The 18,653-nt window shown below is 40.5% G+C and overlaps 2 protein-coding genes across 9 annotated transcripts in view; one reads left to right on the forward strand and one right to left on the reverse strand.

The window, feature by feature from the left end:
• Positions 1 to 18,653, forward strand: part of TAF1D (TATA-box binding protein associated factor, RNA polymerase I subunit D) — an 815,997-nt gene that overhangs the window by 710,049 nt on the left and 87,295 nt on the right. The gene's annotated exons all lie outside the window — the stretch shown is intronic.
• The window catches only part of FAT3 (FAT atypical cadherin 3), a 327,577-nt gene that overhangs the window by 67,698 nt on the left and 241,226 nt on the right, over positions 1 to 18,653 (reverse strand). For 7 of the 8 annotated variants that reach the window (XM_049823603.1, XM_049823600.1, XM_049823602.1 and 4 more), the window contains 3 exons: positions 17,515 to 17,790; positions 15,687 to 15,897; positions 8,109 to 12,182 (listed from right to left, as the gene is read on the reverse strand). In XM_049823603.1, the coding sequence (XP_049679560.1) occupies positions 8,109 to 12,182; positions 15,687 to 15,897; positions 17,515 to 17,790 (4,561 nt within the window). Of the gene's footprint in view, positions 1 to 8,108; positions 12,183 to 15,686; positions 15,898 to 17,514; positions 17,791 to 18,653 lie in introns of those variants that run through there. The other variant, XM_049823605.1, reaches the window with a different exon arrangement.

Genomic DNA, 18,653 nt, shown 5'->3' on the forward strand with positions numbered 1-18,653 from the left:
AGATGATCTCTTGTTTAGTTCCCCGTAAGGGCAATCAAATTCAAACTGTGAACAATCAATAGTCCTCTCAGGCTGGTACAATTGTCTTTCCACTTAGTCTCCGGAGAGGATGTAATACACCGTAGCTCTTGTTACCAAGACAATTTCATTAGCTGTTGATTATGCAATCAAGGACTGGAAGTGGGTTCTATTAAGGAATCCTCTAATGAAAGCTTTATCATACAGCTGCGCCGTTCCTCTGCTCATTAAAATTCTAGTTTTTAAAAAAGTTTACATGACACAGGAAGACACATTAGTATTAAATAGTCCTAACAAGAGGTCATTTGAGGAGCAGTTGGAAGATAAGCAGTACAATTAGATCAAATGTATCCGAGACTGAAAGCTGGTGAAAGGAGTGCAGGAGACGAAAGAGAACAGCTTTTTATCATGCCGTAACACTGACACTTGAACCTGGCAATGTTGCTCTTCCACATCATTACATTGCCTGGTGACAAAAGCAGGTTGGGAGAGGGAAAGTTTTGGTCCACACCATCCTCAGGAAGGAAGGAAGGACATGTCACATGCAGAAGGGCACAATAATCGAGGCGGGCACAGCTGTTAATGTTTCCAACAGTTATTTACTCTTTCATCTGAAATGGTACAGTCCCCTGCCTGCTCCACGAAGAAACCACTTTCAATCGCCTTTCTCTGAGCCCAGCCTCAACCCCCTGTTAGAGCAGATAGTAAAATCTTTTAAGCCATTGTTGTGGATTAACCCTGGTAGGCAGCTAAGCCCCACACAGCTGCTAGCTCATTCCCCCCACAGCGGGAAGGGGGAGACAATCAGAAAGGTAAAAGTGCAGAAACTCACGGGTTGAGATAAAGTCAGTTTAATAGGTAAAGCAAAAGCTGCTTGTGTAAGCAGAGCAAAATAAGGAATTAATGGCAGGTGTTCAGCCATCTCCAGGACAGCAGGGCTCCATCACGTGTAACTGTTACTTGGGAAGACAAACGCCATCACTCCAAATGTCCCCCCTTCATCCTTCTTCTTCCAGCTCTATATGCTGAGCACAACGTCCTATGGTCTGGACTATCCCTTGGGTCAGTTGGGGTCAGCTGTCCCGGCTGTGTCCCCTCCAACTCCTTGTGCCCCCCCCAGCCTCCTCGCTGGTGGGGTGGGGTGAGAAGCAGAAAAAGCCTTGGCTCTGTGTGAGCACTGCTCAGCAATAGCTAAAACATCCCTGTGGTATCAACACTGTTTTGGTCACAAAACCAAAACACAGCACCATACCAGCTGCGATGAAGAAAATTAATTCTACCCCAGCCAAAACAAGTAGAGCCAACTACCCAGTCTTCTGGGCACAGTGTCTAACACAACCTTGGTCTGTAAAAACATAGCTGCACATTTAATAATTTAGGATAGAACACTATAGTCATAGCAAACTTATGTGCTACAGAGACTGAGTGAGGACGTAGAAAAAAGCATCATGCTTCTCCACTGGGTGTACTATAATTCCAGCTAACCCGCTACTAGTGCTTTCGCCACCATGTTAAGTTTTCTGCTGTGCTTTCCCATGCAGAAATGAAATCTGAGAACTACTTTCCATGTTTCTCATGTATAAAAGTGGTATAAAAATATTAAGGGAATGCTTATTCTTTCTTGTAACAGGATCAAGGATGTCAAGCATCCTAGTGTACTTTTGCTTACAACTTATTCAGCGTCCTGACATGTGTCAGGGGACCTGTCCAAGCCCAGTGGAAAGACCAGGTTCTTAAACCTTCCTCTCCAGTGCTTGTGTTGAATGTTTGAGTAAATAACTATTTAAAAAAACATCCAAGGCTGAATTATTTGAGTTGCCTCTGCTGTCGAGTGACTAGATGTCACTGTTGTTGCTTCTGGTGTCACAATTCTGTCGGTTCCCAGGGACCTTCTTAGCAAAAAAATAAGGCAGAGAAGATCTGAACTTGAAACTGAGCTTAAAACCAAGCAAAAAAGTCTAATGCATATTTCATACCTTCTTTCTACATCAAAAAGCAGAAAAGAGGTCACAGGCTGTAATCTATGTCTTCTTCATTAGCTACCAATGACAAGATAGACTGGTTTCTATTTAATATGAAAACTAAGTCAGTTGAGACAGGCTGAGCAAATCTTTCTTGTTAAGCATCGCCATTTGTCCTAGCTGTAATTGTGTCAAAAAATCACATTGTAATGACTAAGATTTCCGGAAAATTAGTCAGATAGGCATTATAATTATAAAAGGCCCTCTAATTAAACACAGCACAAAACTGGTATATCAAACACAGATACTTTCTGTTGATAGAAAATCACCTTTTTTGATCACAAAACCAAGCAGATCCTAATTTTCCCACTGATTTCTATGACAGTCTGGAATAATCATCAAAGGACTCGGTTAAACCTTGTTTAATCTGTTTCGTGGTATAAACACACATTTCTGCTAAAGAGGGTTACACAGTATGTCGATGTGCACTACAGGCCATATCTGTATACTATTCAAGGCAATGAGACTGTCCATTGACTTGAGTCTTAATGTGACTTCAAAGAAGGTAGACCCCTGCTGATTGACATTAAATTCTCTCTATTCGGTTCAACACCAGCATAAAATAGCTTTACTCCCCTTTATAAAAGGCTGTAATCTTGTCATAGTGAGTTTAATGTTGTAAACCATTAATAAAAATGGTCTTAAATATTCTTATTTAGCTTTGTGATATCAATCAGTGCTTTCCTGCATATTAGTCCTTTTGTAAAAGGAAATGATTAACTGTCCCGACCAACTATGAAGCAATACACTCAAGGTACGGGTAACCCATTGCTAAGAAAAGAGGAAGGGTAAAATCTAATTAAAATCAGCTGGTGGCTTTTATGGCTGGCAGTAATGCTAGCTTGGAGCGATTTTAAAATCACTGTTGCTTTGTTGTTGATGGAATGGCTTTTAAATCATACATAGGAATTTGGGGAGCATGCATAAAAAAAAGGTCCTTGGGATCCCTTTCACCCCACTTTACTCCACTAGAAAAGGATCAATGTGAATGACCAAGAAACCTGTGCAATTAGCAGCAAACATGTGTAACAGTTTATCTGCATGCCTTTTTCATTAGCGCTACCTTTCTTTTTTTTTTTTTGTTTCTCAGGACTGGTTACATACTTTGTTGATGGAAGACAAAGGTGGAAGTTGTATTATAAAGTGTAACAGAAATAATGAGATGTAAACACTAAAATACCATCAAGGAAATAGTCTCAAAAAAGGAAAGGCAAAAAAATCCACACTGTGGCCCAGGGAACCATTTTCTAGTACTTATACATATGTCTTGACGCAGATCTCATTCTGCAGTGATTAATTAACTTTTTCACTAATATATGTAAGCAGATTCAGTTTCCTAGGGGCATTCTAATTAATTAGTTTTTCACTCTGAATAATGTAGCTTTTCTAAACGGAAGCCTCCTGACTACATGTATTAATGGATTCTTTAAAATCTTTTGGCAGTTTTCTTATGTTCTACTTTGAATGTCACAACAGTGAAGTGCTAGCTACAAAAAACACTCCAGTAACTTTTTAGAAAGGGTTTGAGGCTAAAAGAATCAGCACTATCTTTTATCTTTTGTTACTTGAAGTTTAAATAATGCTCTCCCTCCCTCCCTAGTCAGCAAATAGTACAAAGGCAAATCAAGCTCAAGTTTAAGTAAAGAAAGAAAACAGCCAGATACAAATGAAATGCAGAGACACAGTGATCCAAAATAAACAAATCCTGACACACATCATTACTAAAGCACACACAGAGGGAATTATAAGGGAACAGAAAACTAGAAGCCAACAGTATCAGTTTTCACTGTAATGTCCCAATCTGGGAGGGGGAACTGAGTATTTACTGACTTATTTATTTAGTTTCTCTCTTACATTTATGCATTTATTTAGATACTTTCAATTCCCAATTAGAACTCTAGTCATTTGCATCACATAAAATCAATAGGTTTATCCTCCACTCCCAGTTTAAGATGTTGCGTGTTTACTGAGCTGCCGAAATGATAAACCCAATCCTCTTAGCTTTACTATCATAAAATTGCAGACACTGTTCTTCAGCCTGCAGCACAAGTCCTCCCCAAACACTGAAACATCAATTTCTCCAGAACTCCAGGATCTCAAATATAAAATAAAAACAAACAAAAACCATCACTTTGCTCATATTGGGCAATCAACCCAGCAAAAAACCTACTGTGTACAATACCAGTTCTTTCTTCCAAAACACACTGTCCATCTTGTATTCAGCTGAACCAAGCTTAAAGACTATTGTCTGTACTTAGATTTACATGCCTGATGGAGCCTAATTAACATCAGTGAGGAACACAAAACACTTTACTGTACCAAAGTCTTAGCAACTGACATTTTTCTGGTGGCTTTTCCTAGTTTACCACTCTTAAATCTCAGTAAAGCTGGCTGGGTCTAGGCTGGCTAAACATCCTAGCTAAACATCAGCAGAGCCCTGGTTGTAGCCAAACTGCCTGAAATGATATAGGCAATGACCTCAAATGAGCCTTCAAAAGAAAACTGCTGTGCTCCCTAAGTACATCTGTGTCATCTGCTCTTCCTATTGATTTTCTATTAAGATTTATATATAATGCTTTTGCTTTGTGAACATCTCCAGCTGCTACCAAACTACAAATAACAAAGGGTAAGTGCAAAAGTTTTTCCCCCCACCATCAAATGCAGATGAAGGTGGACTTGAAAATGGCAACTACTTGTCAGTAATCATGGAAACCGATCCTAAACTGACGGAGTTCAGAACAGAATACATATTTATCTACCCGAATGTATCTATCTACTCCTTTTCAGTTGACCAGAAGAGTGCAATAAGCATTTGTATTTCTCAAAACAATGCAAAGGAATCTTCAGTGATCACATCTAACCCAGAATGTTTCTTTCTTTCATGTCCTAAGTGATGATTTTTTTCCTGTATGCTACGTTTCTCCAGGTGCATTTGCACAAAGCTGGTTTTGGTGGATCCACACGTCATTCTCATAATTAGTTTTCTTCTCCCTTTTTGTCAGTGTCCCATTTTCCGTCAGAGTTTGTTTATTGTATTCACAGAAGTTTCTATGGCTCAAAATGCCTCCAGAAAGCCACAACATTTGAATAATCATCCAGCTAAATCTAATGCCATGAAATATTCAAGTGCAGTTCCTGAGCTCAACGTGAGGTAATGTGTGAACAGACTATTTCGTTAGTTAAACTATACTTTAATATGTTTTGACATTTTAATCAAAAGAACCTAATTTCTCCTTATGCATATCCCAACTCCAAAGGATATATTCAAAGACAGTGGAATTTCTGAGCTCATTGTCCTGGTTTCAGCTGGGATAGAGTTAACTGTCTTGCTAGTAGCTGGTACAGTGCTATGTTTTGAGTTCAGCATGCGAAGAATGTTGATAACGCTGATGTTGTCAGTTGTTGCTCAGTAGCGTTTAGACTAAAGTCAAGGATTTTTCAGCTTCTCATGGCCAGCCAGGGCACAAGAAGTTGGCACAGGACACAACCAGGGCACCTGACCCAAACTGGCCAACGGTGTATTCCATACCATGGGACGTCCCATCTAGTCTAGGAACTGGGGAGTGGGGGCAGGGAATCGCCGCTCGGGGACTGGCGGGGTGTCGGTCGGCGGGTGGTGAGCAATTGCCCTGCGCATCATTTGTACATTCCAATCCTTTTATTATTGCTGTTGTCATTTTATTAGTGTTATCATTATCATTATTGGTTTCTTCTTTTCTGTTCTATTAAACCGTTCTTATCATAACCCATGAGTTTTACTTCTTTTCCAGATTTTCTCCCCCATCCCACTGCAGGGGGAGGGGAGGGGGAGTGAGTGAGCGGCTGCGTGGTGCTTAGTTGCTGGCTGGGGTTAAACCACGACACTCATATACTTTTGTAGTTGTACAGTAGCAATTAGAGAAAGTTTTAGGCTTTGATATCTAACATTTTCAGAAACTAAATACCAGCAAAATATCTGACATATTTTGAACTGTGATAGAAATTAAGGTACAGAATGATCTATAATTTTTGAGTCACACAGAATCATAGAAACAAAGAATGGTTTGGGTTGGTAGGGACCTTTAAAGACCATCTAGTTTCAACCCTGCTGCCATGGGCAGGGACACATTCCACTAGACCAGGTTGCTCAAAGCCCCATCCAACCTGGCTCTGAACACTTCCAGGGATGGATGGGGCAGCCACAGCTTCTCTGGACAACCTGTTCCAGTGCCTCACCACCCTCACAGTGTAAGAACTTCTTCCTTACATCTAATCTAAATCTACCCTCTTTCAGTTTAAAGCCATTACCCCTTGTCCTATCACTACATGCCCTTGTAAAAAGTCCCCCTCTACCTTTCCTGTAGGCCCCCTTCAAGTACTGGCAGGCTGCTGTAAGGTCTCCCTGGAGCCTTCTCTTCTCCAGGCTGAACAACCCCAACTCTCTCAGCCTGTTCTCATAGGAGAGGTGCTCCAACCCTCTGACACATGTGACAGTTATTATTCAAAAGTCCAGTTTTTGCTAAATGAACAGCACAGGGATGTGAAGAAAACATTATTATGTAACTAAAAGCATAATTCATTATAAGAGATGACTGAAAGACTTCAGAACAAAGAGAAAAACAGTACCTTCAGCTTATGATCACAGTACATGAATGCATTTTTGTTACGAGGGGATACTGGGATCCCCAAACTCCTTCAAATATCACAAAATCTCTAGGATGAGGCACTACTTATTTACTTTTAGATATGTGGGAACTGGATTACTGGCAGCTAATGCACCTTGCCCAAAGCCTCCAAATCTTGTGCTTTATCCACAAGACTATTTTTGCCTCTACTTCTAATATCCTACAATGCATCACACTATAAACACATAGTCTTTGCAAACCTTTAAACTGAATCCAGACTTTCAAGTAAATGGTCAGAATGAATTTCTGGTTGCTTTGAAAATGATACTACTTCTGATGTGTAACACAGGCAATCTATGGCTAACTGGAATAATACACCTCTCCCTACACACCATCCTGCAGCACTTTCCAATTTGATTGCTAACGAAGGGGTAGGTCTTACCCTCCAGATGAAAATATACAAACTGTCATCTCCTTAGTTAAGTCATTTTTGCCAATAGCCTGCTTCCTACGTTCAGTCTTGTGTAATTCTAATCCCATCCAGTGAGAAAAATGCCAATTTGTCCAATAATCTGGTTATTACTAGGTAATTAATATTAGCTTTTGGATTGTGAAGGTTGGGAGGAATGACAAAGTTGTTCCCTAACAAAATCTATTGAACAATATAAGCCGTAGGCAGAAAAATAACTGCAGCACCCCATCACTCATAACGTACACAAAAGCCAGTCTGAATCTAGGAGAAAAGAATGATAATAAATATAGCACAATAGGAAAGAGCAATGTTACCACACTTTGAAAAATATGTTAGTAATGTAATCGAAATTGCCTTATGCTGTATATAACAATGCATGGCAGCTAACCAGTGCTTCTAAGTGGATTACTATTTCCCTGGCCAGAAATCTGTGCTGATAAGAAATGGCATCTCCCCACTCATTCCAATGTAAAATTCATTCCTCGCCCCCCCCCCCCAACACATAGTGGTATTTCAAAGTGGCTCCTGCATGCACTTTCCTATCTGAAAAAGAAAAAATGCTATTTCAAAAAATTTTAAATGCTTGGAAATGTAAGGATTTTCTCCTTAAGAATAAAATGTTCTTCTTCCCTTGGATGAAACATTAAGTCATGATGGTTTCCACGCTGACACATCAATTATGATGGGTTGATGGGTCATACTACATTGCACTGCAGCAAATCATGAAGCATTAATCTTGGAAATCGGAGAGAGAATAACCCAGACAGACAGACAGACACAGACACACACACTTCCTTTCTCTCTTTTCAGCTTTGCTAGCTGCTACAAATTTTGTCCAAATTAAAAAAAAAATAATCAGAGAAAGATGCGATTATCTGATTCACAGGAATAATTTAGCTGAAACCCTGCTAAACATTCACCTGAAACTGGACACATGCACAGTTCTTCAGTAAAGCTGGTTTTGGGAAAAAAAGCATGCAAGTTGTTTCTTACCTGTAATATGGTAGCTAACCTGCCGGTTGACATCAGATGTGTCTTCATCCCAGGTGCTAAGAACAGCCACGACTTCCCCTGGAGGGTCGCTCTCCTTCACTGACCCTCTGTACACCTCATGCTCAAAGACGGGTGCGTTATCATTTATATCTGTCACAGTAACTGAGACCAAGGTGGTTGATGACAAGGATAAAGCTTCCCCCAGATCTGAGGCCACCACTGCAAAGGTGAAAGCAGGATCCTTTTCATGGTCCAGATCCTTCAGTGTGCTGATCCAGCCACTGTTGCTATCAATGGTGAACGCTTCCGTGATCTTCTCCAGCTCCGATTCCACCGCAAGTGTATAAGTGACCTGCCCGTTGGCACTCGAGTCTGCATCAACCGCTTTAACTTGCATAAGTTTTGTTCCTATAGGCATCCCTTCCATTATTATAGCGTCATAGCTAGCCGTTTCAAACATGGGCTTGTTATCATTTACATCCAACACCTTAACCTCCACATCCACAGTCAACACAATGTCTACTTTGTCTAGCTGAATGGTGGCTGCAACTTTGAAGTGAAAAGCAGGATTTGTCTCGTGGTCAAGTCTCTTATCCAGTTTTATGAGCCCCGTGTCTTGCTCTATGATGAAAACCCCATCTTTGTTGTTTTCAGTCAGTTCACCATTAACTGTGCTATACAAAGCGCCCTGATTAGGCAAAACATGCAGAATGTCAATGGTACTACCTATGACGGTGTCTTCTGCTATGGTAAAAGAATACTGGGGTTGAGAAAAGGAAGGCAAAATAGTTTCTGAGGGTAAAACATGGATGTAGACAGGAATGAGGGAATGCTTTACAGGAATGCCACCATCAACTGCTTTGACAAAGAATGACAGAACTGTGTTTTTCAGCTGGTTAAAGCTACCCTTGGTGACCATCCATCCATTGTCTGGATCTATTTCAAGCAGATCAGCTACTGAAACGGAGGCTTCACTATACAGAGAATAGGTAATTCTGGAATTGGCTCCATCATCTGGATCTACCGCTTGTACTTGGGTCACCAAGTAACCTTTCCCAACATCTGCTTTGACACTTGCTCTGTATTCGACCGTCATAAATTGAGGAGCGTTGTCATTCTCATCCACTACTATCACTCTCACAGTGCAAAACGTAGTCCTGCCACCTCCATCAAGGGCTCTCAGAAATACACCAATATCACTTTCCAGAGGGTTCTCCCGGTCTAACCTCTCAGTTGTCAGAATCTGCCCATTGCTATCAATCAAAAATCGGTCCTTGGCAAAGTCATTTATTATGGAGTAGCTTATCTGGCCATATACACCTGAATCCCCATCTGTTGCCTTCACATGGATTACCTTAGTTCCAGGAGCAGCGTTTTCTCTAACCTCTGCAACATAAACGCTCTGCGAAAACACAGGGCTGTAGAGGTTGGCCCCAAGGATCTGTATGTGCACCTGAGCTGTGCTGGTGAACAGCCCGTCTGACACAGAGACATTCAGGCTGTACATGGGCTCCATTCGCTGTTTGCGATGGTTGGAAAGGGTGATAACACCGCTCTTGCTGTCCATAATAAAACTGGTCCGATCATTTCCTGATAGGATGCTGTACTCCAGTCTGTCAAAATCGGAGCTGTCAGCATCAGAGGCTTGGACGCAAGTCACAAAATGACCCCGAGGTGCCAGTTCGCTTACATACGATTCATATATTAACTGGTTAAAAACTGGAGGGTTGTCATTCATATCTGTTATTGAGATACTAACAAGAACCTCACTGCTTAGTGGCGGGAAGCCATTATCGGTTGCTCTGACTTTCAAGCTGCACTGCTGTATGAGTTCATGATCGAGCATCCGGGCTGTCAGAATTAGGCCACTGGTGCTGTCTATATGGAAATAGTCCGTGCTGTTAAAGGTGTCCTGGACTATCTGATACTGCACAATCTTGTTATTGTCAGAGTCAGCATCAATAGCAACAACCTGCAGTACAGGAGTCCCAATCAAAGATGCTTCAGACAAAGTAGCATTATAAGTCGACTGATCGAAAATGGGAGGATTATCATTAACATCATTAATGATCAAGTCCACAGTGACCTCAGCTCGAGCGCCAGTGAGGGCGTCGCTGGCTCGCACCATCAGCTTGAAAAGAGAATTTATTTCGTAGTCCAGTGGGCTGATGACACTGAGAACTCCAGTATCGAAGTCAATATTAAACTGGTTGTAGGGATCTCCATCGACAATGATATAAATGATGCCCTGGCCTTCTGGACTGGTTGCATTTATGCTTAAAATCGGCGTGTGCATTTCCACATCTTCATTCACGGAAGCTGTATAGAAGGGCTTGTCAAATACAGGCATCGCTTTGTTAACAATAGTAATGGGGAGCTCTACTGAAGCAGACAGCGATGGGTTACCACCATCTTTTGCAAGAATGACAACCAAATACTCTATATTAGACAAATCAGAATTGAAGGCTTCTTTTAAAGTGACACTGCCAGATCCTCTATCAATTTCAAAATGTCCATAGTCTTCTTTCAGAAGATAGGACACCTCACCATTTTCACCCTTATCTTTATCAATAGCTGTCACTCGATATATCAGGGTACCAGGCTCAGCATCGACTTGCACAGCAGCATAGTACGGAAGTCCTACGAACACTGGAGAGTTGTCATTTATGTCCTCAATGTAAACCCTCACCACCACTCGAGCGACACGAAGGTGATCTAGTTCACGGCTTGCTTCCACCACCAACTCATACAGCTCTTGTTCCTCTCGGTCGAAGGGGATGCCAGTTGTCTGAATGACTCCCGAGGTGGATTTGATTTTAAATTTGTTGCCTGGGTTTAATATACTGTATTTCAAAGGCTCATTGAGGCGGTTACCAACAGCATTCACCACAGCAATCTTTGTGATATTGGTGGTGTTTTCTGAGATAGAAGTGGAATAAAAATTTTGTGTGAAATGGAGCCCGCTATCCATGGCTTCTTTTACCATTATTGTCACCATCGCAGTGCTATAAAATTTCCCATCAGATACTCTTACTATTAGCATATAATGGTCTTTGGAGAGGCTATTGTTTTTAATGGTGAGTACCCCTGTGCTTGAATCAATTAAAAAATGGTCCATATTGCCTTCAATTAGACTATAAGTTAGTTCAGGAGGGATCTCTGAATCTGGGTCTGTAGCCTTGACTTTGAGAACTTCAACACCAACATATGTGGGCAGGAGCAAAACCGTCTCAAATACTGCCTGGCTGAAGACCGGTGGGTTGTCATTGACATCAGTTACCTCAATGGTCACTTCAACGGGGCTCTCTGCTGTAAGCTGGGGATTCCCACTGTCTCTAACATGCACGTGGAAGTGGAAGTGGGCTATTGTTTCATGATCTAAATTTGCAATTGTTCTGATTGCACCTGTGCTGGAATCTACTGTGAAATACTTTTTTGCAGTAGATTCAACAATCTGGTAGACAAGCAAAGCATTCTGGTTGCTGTCAGCATCAGTGGCACGTATCACGAGGGGACTGTTATTCGCACTTCGGACTATGCTATTTACAGGAGCAGCTTCACTTATGCTGCCCGAGTACTGAGAGAAGAGAAAAACTGGTGGGTTATCATTTTCATCAACAATCTGAATGTTCACAGTGGCATTTGATGCCATGCCTGCCATATTTGTTGCCTGTACGATGAGCTGATAGAAGGAAGCGCGTTCATAATCAAGGGCCTTTTGACTGGTGATCACTCCAGAATATGGGTTTATAGTGAAGACTCCATCCACATTCCCATCTTTAACCTCATAAACTAACGTGGACTGACTGATTGCAGAGAGAGAGATGACAGAAGTACCAATATCTACGTTTTCATTAACCTCCGCTTGGTACTCTTTGAGAGTGAACTTGGGGTGGGAGTTATCTGCCATCGTCACAGATATCCGCACAATCGCTGTTGCAGACAGTGGTGGAGAACCTTGATCGGTCACTTTGACTGACAAAACAAACTGTCCCATTGTGGTTAAGTCTGGCTCCTTCAGTAATGTAATGATTCCTAAAACTGGTTCAATCTTGAATGTGTTTCCTGTATTTCCTAAAACACAAATATTGAAAGCAAATCAGAAATGAAATACAACAGACAATAATAATTTAAACCAGCAGCAACTGGCTGCAATTTTTTAAAGGCGGTTATTGAAAAAAACAATCCACCAACATAAAAGAATTCTAAAGGCCCTCCCAGTCTTCCATTCTGAAAATCAGGTATCTGAACAGATGGTATAGATTTCAGATGGTATATATTTCAGAAATGCAGGTGCTGCTATCTGTATCTTGATTCTGAGTATCAGCATCTCAGCAAGTGCTGCATGTACATTATTCCTACTGAAGTAGGAAAAAGCATCCCTAAATTATGGGAATTAGTCAAATACATGTACACCTAAGGCAAAGAAACTAGATCAGAGGCTAACAAGCCAATTACATGACAAATGGATAACAACCCAGGCTCTTAATTGAAGGGGATATTAAGCAACCGTAGAGAAGATTACAGTAGTTCGAGACTCAAATAAGTGAATTTAAGAAGGTTAGAGTGGCATTTAGAAAAAATAAAACAGAACAAATAGCATAGAAAAGAGATTCAAGTATCTTGTGGCACAAAGGTTTATCATATGATCTCTGAGGAGGATGAATCTAGATGAATGAGATTTAGCCGAAAATGTCATGAAATGTCTGTTATAACATGAAAGCAGGGATATCACTGACTGCATAAAGGTGAAAACAGTGAGTTTGGATCAAGGACCTTCTTTGGGGGCTTTTTTTCTTCTTAATCTTTTTGCCAACCTCTTCTTTAGCAAGACAGATTCAAAACTTTTGATATGTAACCTTACCCTACAATTAGAGATCACCTTTATTAGGCAATCCGTATTTTGCTGGTTCTTTGAGTGCCTGCCTGAAGAATAAGATGCTGCATATGTATAAGCATACAGACTCTTCTTTGGAATTTGATTCTAAATACAAACAGCATGTAGCGAGTTACAGTGATTCCAATCATTATAACACATTTGTGCTATTGTAATTTACAGTTTAAAATGGAGAACTGCTTCCAATCTACAGTCAAGCATCCATCCATGACCTAGACAGAAATATGTCTCAGGTAACTGGTGATGAACAAGAGAATTTCTTTAAATGGTGATTGTTACGGGTGCTGTGCACAGAGCAGTAAATGTGAAAATTGTAGCTGGAATACCAAATACATGGAATCCTAAATGAAGTGAGTTAGTGTGAACTGTTTTTAAGATGTGCTTCACTATCTGTTGTAAATTCTGGGGCTTGGAGGCTAATTTAAGCTACATACTACTGTATGTAGTTCAGTACTGGTAGTGGCTTTCTATTTATATCCATCCTTTCAGATCAGTAAAGTTTACTCTACTAGCTAAAACAAAAATTGTGCTATTCACTGAGGAGCTGAGATTCCGCCAGAGCTACAAATTCTCATAAAGATCACAGTATCTGTCACATTTGCAGACATTACAAATGCTGCTGCAGTTTTTTTGTCACTGCTTGCTAACACAAATAATTTTTAGCCACTGACTGCCTCATGTAAGGCTAGATCTGATTCTTATCCTTTAGGAATTTCTTATGAAATTACACAAAAGCTACTTTCTTTACCAATTGCTCTCTTCACGTGTAAGGTGATCTAAGTAATTCCCCTGAATGAAAGGGCTGTGTACAATCTGAATGCTCAGTATCCTCAAGTGCAGATTTTATGGATCATAGAAACTACAGCAGCAGAAGTCTCAATTTTGATGCATCTAGGATTGGAACACTTGTGGATAATGAAACGGGGGGAGTGCGTGGCTTACAGTAAATGGAAGTTTGAAGTCTGACACTGCAGGGAGAGCTCATGATGAAAAGAAACAGGCTGTAATGGAAGAGAGAACCTCTAGAAAAGAGAAAAACACGCAGACTAAAAAGGACCATCTAATAGCTAAACCATCCTTTCTAATCATCATATTTTTCTGTCTGCATCATGTATGATTCTATTACCAGTGTATGGGAGTCATACTCCTAATATGTCAGGTTGCTCTTTACATTGTGGTGGTACCTATGGGTGATTGGGTTGGAGCCCATAATAGCAATAAGGTGTCAAGAAAAAGCTGGGAACAGTCTTGAAAAACATTGTCCCAGGAACCTGATCTGGTCTGCTCAGAGTTCATTCTAGAAGGCACGATGTTGTCTTGCCTGGGCACTTGTAAAATTTCTCCTGAGCTAAGTTAAAGGTCACTGGAGAACACTGAGAAATAACTGGTAAGGCCAAATGCAGTGCATAAAGGAAGTATTTGTTTTGTAGTGCTAAGATCTTTGTAGGCTCACAAAGGTCTACGTTCAACACTTTTAGCTGCAAAAGACTTAATCTGGTTTGCTTAAGGGACTCTACTTCCACAGAGCATACAGGGTAATGACAGAAGAAAGTTCCTTGGGTCTTCTCTAAGATGCAGGTTATATCAGCTTAATTTAAGGTGTGAGCTTGAACTGTATGAAGTTAAATCAATATGAGATGGTGTAGATATTCTTGTTTCATTAGTTATTAGTTATATCACTTAGCCTGTTCCTAATTGATGCAAGCCATCCTAGCTAACGACAAGTCTTTATAATAATATAGGGATAAATAATGATCCTCTAGGATTAGAGCCTAATGCTGGGAAAGGCTTGTGATCTGATTAACATGGGGACAATTTGCAGTGTATGAGACTTCTTTTTAGGGCAATACAGGTTTCAAGTTTTGCTATTATTACAATGAAAAGATTCATATTACTAAAAAAAAAAGTAGAAATGAAACATTAAAAAATCCAAAGGTTACAAATTTCTACTTCCTCCTCTCTTTTTCCAGGCACCTCTGTTATATATATGTTAATGGTTTATCTCAGAGATAATTCTTAACTTCAGATCCATATGAGCCAGAGGAAGTTGGATTCCCTTGTATGTGTGGCAGAGATAATGCAAATTTCTCATGACCAAGCTATTGCACCAGCAGAGGAATGCTTTTGCTGCTACAGATTATGTGGTCAATGTAAATATCCACAGCTTAACAGCAAAAGCAATTTTAATCTGGTATCACCATGCCCTCCCTTAGTGTCAAGAGACCTTGTGCCATTAAAATGCTACGACTCTGCTGACAAAAGTTTTTAGCATAACCCTGGTGTTAGTCTCCATGCTCCTCTGATCAAATACTGGCAAAGATGCCAGGACATACCAGCTGGTGTGGCATTTGTTTATGGAGGATCCACTGTGTACTAGACTGAAGCCAGCAACCTGAGAACAAACACTGGCTGTAGGTTTCAATAACTTCTGTGATGGTTTTGAACCAATGACTTAGAGGTAAAAGGCTCTGTAGCCATCTAGTGAACGTGAATGAGATTCTGTTCTGACAGGTTTTGGGTATAGCAGTGTCAAAATAAAAAAGAAGGTGTCTCCTTTGCCCAGCCCTAGAGGAGAAGGCAGACCAATGAAGTTGACTTGTGGGTCAAGACGGACCACTGTCACAGCACTGCTCTGTGTATGGCAGGAATCATGATGCTACATTTTCGGCCTCTGTCCTAACCTGCTTCAATAGAGTAGATAAGCTCTGCGTTTTCCCCTTTGTCTTTGTCCAAAGCCGTGACCTGTAAGACTGCTGATCCAACTGCTGCTGATTCAAACACCAAGGCTTCATACAATGGGCTGGTAAAGTATGGACTATGGTCGTTGGAGTCTTCCACATTTATGATGACTCTGGCCAGGTTTCTTCTATAAGGGAATTCTTGATCTCGAACCTAAAGAACAAGTGCATAATACACATCTTAATATCCGTCTAGTAATACTTCATAAATATTACTCAACTGAGTTCTAATAATACTTTTTGTTCTATTTAATCCAAAGTACTAAAAAAAACCATTTGTCACAAAGAACAGTCTAAAATACATTCAGACACGAGATGGTAGAGAGTAAAATAAAAGAAACAAGAAGAGATTAGGGACTTTTTTTTTTTTTTTCACTTTGAAAAAATGCTTGGCAACTAACTATTATGACATGAATTTTTCAAGTGACAACCACATGACATCTTAAATTCGGTTTTAGGTTCGCAAGAAATACTTTTTTTCATACGTGCTAAATAGTCATGCCTTTGCCCTGCCATTCCCTGCTTTGTAGGATAGAGGCAAATATACCTTGCCCATTGCTCCTTCTTTCAAAGACCTGCAAACAATTTTACCCACTATGCTTAGTCGTGTGTGAATCTAGCGCTTGTATCTGCCAATGGAATTTTTTATCATTATATATGTACATACCTTTTTGAAGATGATGATACCAATAGTAAACAGAGTGGGAATTACCTTAAGAAGTGCCGAGCACTCCCAACAGAGGTATTATCACGTTTATCACACTTCTTTCAACCCCATACAAAATACCTCAGCACTGCTACACTGATAATCCTGCCAACACGATCCCCCAAAGTTTGGTTCTTCTTAAATAGACCAAAAATTCTATTGTATCAGGTGGAGATCAAAACCAAGCACCAGGAAATGACCTCTGTCAGCCATGTCTCTCTGTGATTCAGTTTGTATTTATTTCTTAGCCTGCTCGCCAAAGGACTTGCAGCTTGTTACTCTGTGAGCTGAGACCCCACTCAGCTCCTGCTCGCTGGATCTCACAGCAGCTCCCTGACTCCTAGGGTCCCCCGCTCAAAGATGGCCCTGCACCTAACACATCATGAGCTGTTCCTTCAAAGACCTCTTCTGCAGAAGTCTTAAGTGGTTAAAGAAAATAGTGGACTACAGTGTTTAAACTAACACAGATTTTTTTTTTAATTAACCTCCAGTCCATAACATACAATCTTCACTTGGAAACAGACAGACTTATGTTCTGTAATTTAGGCACACTGAGCAACAAATGGTAATTAAGTTTTTTTTCTGCATACCCAAACATTTGGAAATGTGGATGAAAGCTATTTCGTATATCAACAGTTTATGTACTGAAGTAAGTCTGTAAAAGTAAACTATAAAAGAAGCTTGTATTCAGAAAGGCTGTAGCATTCTCTATGGCAAGAAAGCAGTTATCTCCCTGTGAGTAACTTCTCAAATAACTTTCAGCCTCACTTCGGAAACTCTGAAAATTACCTTGAGTGAGAGGACCAGATGCCAAAAGATTAAATAATTTCCTGCTTGCTCTCCCTTGAGACAGCAAATCATACCATATTCCATACCATGAATTCACAATAAGTTTCCCCAAAAGCCCAAATAAAAATGTAAAATAAATACCCAGCAGGGAAGCCAAGTTGAAATTAATAACTACTTACTGCACTAAGAGTCCTTTGCTCATGCAAAGACTAAGGCACGTATACACCTGAAGCAGCAGTGATTGCGTCCCGAGCCAAGTGAATATTGCATTCTTACCATGACATTAAGGATGTGCTTATCTTGAGCTTCGTGGTCTAATCTCTCAGCAGTATAGAGCACCCCAGTGCTGGGATCAATTCTGAATTTTCTCACGCTGACTGTATCGATGCTGCTGTGAATAGTGTAGCTCAACTTATGCTTTTCGTCTCTGTCTATAGCTTCAATCTGCAGAATTTCAGTATCAGGGAGGATGTCCTCTGAAATGGTGACATCGTAACTCGGGTGAGAGAATTCTGGGCCATTATCATTGTTATCCAACACTTTGATAAGAACCTACAGTTAATAAAAGAAAGACATCTAAGTTATTGAAGTCTAGTGAGATTACTGCATAGGCATCTAGAGAAATGTAATTTACTTTAGATGGCTGATGATGTTATGCTGCTGTATGGTGGGACTGAGAAACATCATTTAGTATTAAATGCTTACTGTTCAGATCAAAAGAACTAGTAAGGATATGACTTTGAAGGCAAAATGTTCCTAATTATAAGACCTACTCAGAGCCTGACAAAGAAGCTGGTATTTTCAGTATCTATAGATTGGAAAATATTCCTACAATGGTCATAGCAAAGGTTTTGTCATCCCTTGTAACTGCTCTGGTTACAAGAGACTTCTAGAGCTATTATGGGATTTCCTTTCCCCTTCACTATTAATAAGGCTATTAAAGAATCCTTTTCATGTTACTTAAATCTGCTTTTTATACAATCAAGATTTGGCTAAATCCTGTGTTGTTTTCTGCCTGATTTATTGCGTTGGGGCATACTAGCAGTATCAAACTGTGACAGCAGTGGAGAGTTCACGTTGCTGTTACACCTTAGGCTGTGTTAGGAACGGTGACACTTGACAAGGCGACAACAGGAGACATGACCTCCTGACCACACAAGCCCACCCCACACAGATCAATACATACCACCAAGGACAGGTAGCCTCAGGGCACTGGTCACAGGGAAGGATTATTTTTACGGTTTTGTCCTTGCTCTTCCTTTGCCAGTGGTGGTTGTCTTTATTGCCAACTAATTCACTTTCCCCTTGAACACCTATTTGCCTCCCTTCTGTTGCAGTTTATGAACGGCAGAACTTCTGCTAAAAATGTGAATGAACGCTGTGCCATTTGCTTCAAGTCTGTCTTTTAAAACCTC

This window comes from Accipiter gentilis, chromosome 19 (assembly GCF_929443795.1).
Source record: "Accipiter gentilis chromosome 19, bAccGen1.1, whole genome shotgun sequence".
Taxonomy (NCBI): domain Eukaryota; kingdom Metazoa; phylum Chordata; class Aves; order Accipitriformes; family Accipitridae; genus Astur; species Astur gentilis.